Here is a 7,534-nt window from a genome sequence, read left to right on the forward strand (position 1 = left end):
GGCTGACAAACTTACCAGAAGAATCAGAAATGTCAAAATTGCCTTCTGCTCCACAGCAGGTCTACCAGTGATTTGTTTTTCTCTAGGCTGGGCAGCTGCAGGATATGCTGCTTTCTGCAGTTTTAACTGTCATTTTCTCCTGATTTTATTTTTGGACCCGCAGTTCAGACGCATCTTCCATTTACAGATAGGGAAACAGCAGTTCTTTTCTCCCCTGCACACCTACCTTCCCCCCAGGATACTTAGAAATGTGCCTTATTCCCCAAAAGGCTCTCTGTATTTTGTAGTTGAAAACAGCTGCTGCTTCAGGAAAAAAGGCCATGGGAATGAATGTGATTTCTCCCCTTCACGACCACCACATCCAGCAGTGATGGAGGCTGAACAGTAGGTCAGGACAGGGTGATGCCATCCTGAGTGAGCAACCATGCCCCAGGGAAATGGGGCACTTTGTGCCTTTGGATAAAGGAGATCCCTCGTACCTTCACTTGGCACGGCCTGTGCTGCAGAGTTTCTTCCTTAGGTCCCTTGCTGAGGCTTTTCCTCCTCTCTCCAATCACAACCCTTAATGCCCTCACAGGGCTGCAGGCAGCTCTGTGCTGGAGCAGCTGTGGGTTGTCACCTTTGTCGCAGGGGCAGTGGCAGCAGGGCCACTGCAACAGGCAGCAGCTGAAAAAGGGTTTTCTTTCCTGGGTCTGTAAGCAATTGCTGCTTTACACTCCATATTTTTCTGTTTGGGAAAACCAGGGTTGGGACACATGCTCCAAAAGCAATCTGAAATCACATTTAACAGCTAGGGCTCTATGCACTGTGCCAGAGCAGAGGTTCAAAGGGTGTGGGGGGAGAGTGCCTGTAGTCTGCCATTTGGAGGGATCTATTAGGAAAAAAAAAAGGCAATAAAGAAATACCAAACCCCCCTGTGTCTTGTAGGCACAGCCTCAAGCAAATACACACGAAGTCACAAAGGAGAGGGAAATGCCTGCACTGATGTGTCTGTCCCCAGCCAAAAAATATATGCTGAGGGCAATATGCACAGACTAAAGAGGGACGAATTGGAACGATGTAGCTGGACCCAAAACAAAGTTCTCAAGGATATGAATTCCCCAATTGGTGAGCATCTGTGTTCCAGGTCCTGAACAACCCAGCACTGCAAACAAAATGGACAATCAAAACCAGGGACACCTGACATTTCACTCATCTGGGCAGAACAATAAATGGGAGTTCAGATTTCAGGGAATAGCATTTAACCTGGATACCCTGCTGCCTGGATGAATACTTTAACCACTGCTGAGGACATCTTCCCCTCCTGTTCTGTTCCATTCCTGCCTCCATCACTGAAACTACACCTTGCAAACTCAAGATGAGCTTTCTACCAAGAAACCTGGTAAATTAACTGTCTAGCTATAAACTCTCTTGATCCTACTTGTTTCCCTTTTCTTCTTCAGGGTGGAAAACAGCGAACCATATCATTTCATTTCACTGACACCAGCTGATAAAATAATCCTGACATTTGCTTGCTGCAGATTAAAGAAAGCCCCAGCAATTGCTGAAAAACCTGCAAGTTGTGGTTCTGTCAATGACCACCTTTATCCCCTATCACTGTAGTACGCTAATGTTTAACATTGGCTATCAAATTTCCCATCCTCAATAATTAGCAGGAAAGTGTTGATCCAAAGGTGTCATCACAACAGCCAAGGAAAGGAATTTACTCTGTCTGCTGCTGACATAAAGGGACACAGCCTTGTGCAGCAGGAAGAATTGCCTAGACCATGTTTGAGTTCCCAGCATGTGCTGGGGCTGTTGACATAGGGACCAAAATTTGATGCAGTGAGGAGGATACCAGACCATTTGGCACAGGAGACACCGAAAAGAAAATTACGTAGTTTTCAGAGCAACAATTTTTGGCCAGCGTGGCTTGAACTGGGACAATACCAGTAGAAAACCACCCAAGAAACAGTTTGTTCATACACTGCTTACTTTTAGCTCTCCAGCCAATCTAAGATGTGAATTTTCTGAGTTTACTTTCACCTGACACATGAAAGTGCTTTATGAACACTGACAAAAAGTAACATTCAGTTTCTGTCCCCCAAAGCTAAACAGCTGGAACTGGGAACAGCTAGTGACATTTTCCTCTGCAGGGGAGCTAGTCTAGTCAAACGCAAAAGAATCAAGAGAGGAGTTTCTAATGATCACACAACCCCTAATAGTACAGATTATCATTTCAACTCAGCTGCAAGAAACCATGTCTACATGAAATGCTATTCGCATAAACTACTCTTAGCCAGGCCAAGCCCTGCACCCATCCCACTCCAGAGGGCAGCTTGATGCTGACTTCAGGGAGCCAGAGGTCTGGTTCCCAGCTCTGTGGGAGTAGGACCAAACTCACAGCCAAAAACCTGGCATAGCAACCAGGAGAGCTGCCCAGCTAAAGAGTTGCCTACCTTAAGTCCCTGGTCTGCAGACAATTCTCCTCCCTCAGGCACTGACTGCTCACCCTGAACACAAGACAACAACTTTGACAGGAAGCTCCAGCAAGACTTTATTCAATGGTATACAACAAGAAGAAATTAGGGTGAAAGAATAATTGTATACATTACTGACTTCTCAATTGCTAAAACAAACCCATAGTGACAAGAACAGTTGAGTCTGATGACATGACAAGAAGTGTGGTGACCATCTCTCTAGTGCCCATACCTGCAAACAGAAAACATGTTAATACTATCTACAAATTCCATTTCATATCAGTGCTGATTTAGACAGATTTCTCTTCATTCTACCACAATGTAATGCACATGCAAATGGGATGAAGGTGAAACGCTGAAATCTTAGGAAGGTCTCCACATTTCACTTCCCCCAAAAGTCTATCCAAACACCAGTTAGAAGAGAGCCTGAGCAACCCACAGTACCAGGTGCAGGAGATCCTCATTATCGCCATCTTTTGCCCTGAATCCCACTTCAAATACATCCTGCATGCGAACAAGGCCAAAGCTTCTCACAGCCACAGCAGCAATGCTGAGCACACATAAGATGTTTCATGTTGCCATTTGCTGCCTGTGCAATTTTGAGTCACTGGGCCAGGGCACATGGGCTCAGTTTTCATTGACTGTTCACTAAAACATCTTAGTATCAAAACTATCGTAGTCAAGTTGTCATGTCAATGACAATTTGCACAGCTGCTTGTGAACCAGATCCCAAGACAGTCCTCAGTAGCTGTAATGTCTGTTTTGCTACGTTTTAATCTGGACTCTGATTAGACTTAATTAATTTTTTTTAATAAAAGGTGTGGGGAGAGGGACAATCCACAGTTAAGAGAAGACTCATGGAGAGATGGTGCAGAATGATGCAAGTGACAGGTGAACTTCCTAGCTATTCTCAACATACAATTACCCCTCAAAACTCCACCACAGTCTCCTACTATTACTCTAACAACAGACCTTTGAAAAACACAAACCAAAAATTATGAGTAAATGGGCCAAAGCTGCAGCAATGGCTACATGGGCACTTGATTTCCAGATGCTAGAAAATGAGCTGTATTAATCTCGGAGGCTATCAGAGTTATAAATCACCGAGATAACAGAGGGACCCAGTAAGATGTCTGGCACCTCCGCAGAAATGCTTTGGAACCCAAGCAGCTAAATTCAGGTCATTCTCAAATTGCTCAGGCAGCAGCTTAGTATTCACCCGAGGCTCCATTTTTAGTGAATCCCATTTCTCTTCTGCTCTCTGTTCTTTAGGGAGGATGTCAGTAGAAATCACTAGTTTTTAACAGCTCCCACTTACCCCACAGCTGTTTTGAGTTACTTCAGAGCTCATTTAGCACCAGATGACTACTGAAAGGTCCCTAATACAGCAAGATGAAGGAAAAAAACCTCTCCCAACAGCAACTATGCCCTCAGACCCACAAATCTGACATTGACCATTTATCTTAACAGAAAGACAATTGGATTTTTCATCTTGCAACCTGTGCAGGATACCTACTTTTGGAACTCCCATTCCCTGTTGTCCAGTGGACATACTTGGCGAGTTTTGAGCCAGCGAGAGATGCAGTGGAAGTGGAAAGCATGCTGGAAGAGAAAGGTCAGATCACATCATTTCAGAGCACATCAAGGTATCTCAATGTGAAAACAACCACTGAAAGCATCAGGGCAAGAAAAGAGTTGCAAGCATTTGCAGGCAAAGGGTAGGGAGTGCTGATCAGCCAATTGGCTGGTGAACACCAAGGAACTGATCCACATTTTCAGAGAGGACAGAAACATCAGTGAAATGGCAGCAGGGAGCCTGTTCCACAGGGCATGCAGTGACAACTGACTGACTTCTGATGAAGGAGAGAGCACAGAGTTTAGGAGCTGCTAAAATTGGCAGAGCAGATGCTGATAAGAAGCGTAATCAGAAAGAAAAGGAAGAGGATTTCAGGGTGAGTAGCAGGGATGATATGAATGTATACATGCTGAAGGAAGCTTTCTGTCAGTTTTCAGGAGAAACCAAATCCTGAATAAAAAGGAATTTGCAAAATTAGAAAGCAAAAAAAAATAATCTCTATTACTTGTTTGATAAGGACATCCTTTTTCATACCCCACAACAGCTACTTAGAAACAAGTTCCACTTGTGGTGACTCTTGAGCACAACAACATAATTTTGACACTGGAATATTCTGACAGGTTTAAAAAGTTACTCTTGTTCTCTGCAAACAGAATTGCAACATTTATAACCCTGTTCCAGCATTATCACACTGCAACTTAATCCCACAGCATCGTGAGGATGAGACTGAGGAACAGGAAGTTATTCTATTATGGAAAATTGTATCTTCCAGCTCAGGCCCAGGCTAGCTAAGAGGTAGTTGAAAGGAGTGCATACAGCAACACATTGGAAAAATTGGAGATGAAACACTAGAAGGAATTTGATCTTCCTCCAAAATGAGAAGCAAAACACCTAGTTAGTCCATGACTCCCTGAATCTGCCTGCTCAAAGATAAATCAAGCATCCAAGTAATCCAACTACTAGGGAGGGAAAAAAAAAAAGGCATAGCTCCTAGGCAAACCTTGATCAGGAAAATCATGCTCAGAATGAAAGATCTATTATCCTTCAAAAAAACACCCCAACAAAAGTCAAGGCCTATCGACTTCCCTTTGCTTCTGTGTCTTCCTTATTACACCTCTCCACCTTTCACTTTCTTTTATTTTCTTTTCTCTCTCCTTTCTACATTCTACTAAACATATGGAGTTCAAAGTCCTTATTTCTGGTGGACAGGGGGATAGTGTCACCACACGAGCTCCACAGTAGAACAGTTCTCCTTACATTGCAGACACCCCATGCAACTGTGCACTCTTCAGAGGTAGCTGATGCTTGGTTTGCTTGACATTCTATGCCTGTGAAAATAAAGATTAAACACGTTTATGCAGGAGCAGAAGATGCACATGCAACATCAACTGGTAAATTTCTTCGTAACAGCAAGTTGGGGCAGAGAGGGAAGAGCTCTTTGTTTTGCTGCGTTTATCACATCAGAAAGTGTCCAGAGCTGTGGTTTAATGTGTGCTCTTTTTCCTAAAGTATCAGGTCAAAATAGCCTTAATCCTGATTTCCTCCTTCCTCTATGTTTTTTAGAATTCCAGTGTTCCAGAGGGCATGAGTACAGAGCTCATCTGCTGGCAGTGTGTGTCTGCTCTTCAAATTTCATGGATAAATACTTTCAGTTTTTCCCTCTTGTGCTTTCAGAGATATCTTTTGACATCAGCTGAAGGAGCATTTACTTACACTTCTTACCTAGGTTTCTCTCAATATAAATAAACTGTCTTGTCAAACACTATGTACTCTATTCACAAATTAATTTGCTCATGTAATGCTGGGGCTTGGCTGTCTTTTTTCTATTGTCTCGTGACAGGTAAGTACACCCCAAAAATACATATTAGGAAATACAGTTTAAAAATGTATGGTTTAGACCTTTCATACCCTGGAGATAAGCAGTCAGAATGATTAAAAAACCCCCCATTGTTTATGGGTCTGGGGTATGGTTTGGGCTTTTGTGTCAGGTGGGGGTGAAGGAGATGAAAGGTGAGGAAAGAAGGAAGAACAGCACTGAGAAAATAAATCCATCAACCTAGAGCCTCAACAATTCACTTCTGCTTCAGCTCAAGTAACTTCAGGAGAAAAAAAAAAAAGGCATTTACCACTCCTCCACAGTCAGCAACTCAGAGCTATGAGACCAACACTTTACTGCCTGCTAAAGGATGCTCTCTTTCAGAGTCAAGCTCAAATGATTTAAAAAGACAAGCTGATAGATGGTCAGCTTAGAATTCAATACATGAGCTTGTTGCTTTCTTGTTTTGCAGATGCTTTTTTTTCCTGACAATGAAGATATCTGAATGAGCTCCAATTCTCTGTTCACTGGTTGTGTCCTCAAATCTGCCCAGAGGAAAAGGACTTTGATCTACCAACTAAAGATTCAAAAACTTTCAAACCCCACAGGTCTGGCTGAAAAATGTGATCTTGGTTTGCTCTGTCCTATTCATCCCTTTCTCCATTTTTCATGCTTTTCAGGTGTGGAGATGAATGAAATAAAAGAAAGGCTCATTTTTTCTGAGATGTGAGAGAGGTCAGTTACCCTTGGTCATGAGGAACTACTCAAACAAGACTGAGGTCTAAAGAAACTCTGCAGCAACAGTTGTTCTGCATGGTTTACATCAAGATACGATATAGCACAGCAGGAAGTCCAAAGCTCAATTCCTTGACTGCCTATAGAAAAGAACAAAACTCAGTACGCCTGAAATGTCCGATGTCTTAATTTCTGAATCTCTCCACACATAGGGCAAGAAAATGGAAGACACTCTGAAAAACTTCAGTTACTTTGGATATTTGTTTAAAATTGAACACCCAAGATTGCTGCACCAAGTTTACTGCTTTGGCAGTATAGGCTCATGGTCATGGGGAATGTTATACTACAATTTAAATGTTTGACAATTTGTCTGTACAGTGACACTATATGGTGAAAAGACAAGTAATAGGAAAGGGTGAGGAAATTCATCTGAAGGGAGAAAAGTCAAAGGGTAAGTCTAACTCAGGAGGTCTCTACTGAAAGCAAGGAAAATACTCCAGCACACAATATACGTATCTGTTTCTTCTTACTGTGCTCAGTTCTGGGGCCCTCAGCTCAGGAAGGATATTGAGGTGCTGGAGCAGGTCCAGAGAAGAGCAACGAGGCTGGTGAAGGGACTCGAGCACAAGTGCCATGAGGAGAGGCTGAGGGAGCTGGGGTTGTTCAGCCTGGAGAAGAGGAGGCTCAGGGGAGACCTTATCACCCTCTACAGCTCCCTGACAGGAGGTTGTAGTCAGGTGGGGGTTGGTCTCTTCTCCCAGGCAACCAGCAGCAGGACAAGAGGGCACAGACTCAAGCTCTGCCAGGAGAGGTTTAGATTGGATATTAGGAAGAGATTTTTTACAGAGAGAGTAATCAGGCATTGGAATGGGCTGCTCAGGGAGGTGGTGGATTCACCATCCCTGGAGGTTTTCAAGATGAGACTGGATGTGGCACTTAGTGCCATGG

General features: G+C 43.4%; 1 protein-coding gene across 1 annotated transcript in view; it reads right to left on the reverse strand.

Moving 5' to 3' along the window:
- Positions 1 to 3,971: 3,971 nt before the first annotated feature.
- LOC103803839 (RING-box protein 1-like) overlaps positions 3,972 to 7,534 on the reverse strand; it is a gene marked incomplete at its 5' end in the record, with an annotated part of 9,526 nt that continues 5,963 nt past the window's right edge. The window contains 2 exons of the mRNA XM_009076416.1: positions 3,972 to 4,061; positions 5,293 to 5,363. Coding sequence (XP_009074664.1) covers positions 3,972 to 4,061; positions 5,293 to 5,363 — 161 coding nt within the window. The remainder of the gene's footprint in view (positions 4,062 to 5,292; positions 5,364 to 7,534) is intronic.

This window comes from Acanthisitta chloris, unplaced genomic scaffold, assembly GCF_000695815.1.
Source record: "Acanthisitta chloris isolate BGI_N310 unplaced genomic scaffold, ASM69581v1 scaffold39956, whole genome shotgun sequence".
Taxonomy (NCBI): domain Eukaryota; kingdom Metazoa; phylum Chordata; class Aves; order Passeriformes; family Acanthisittidae; genus Acanthisitta; species Acanthisitta chloris.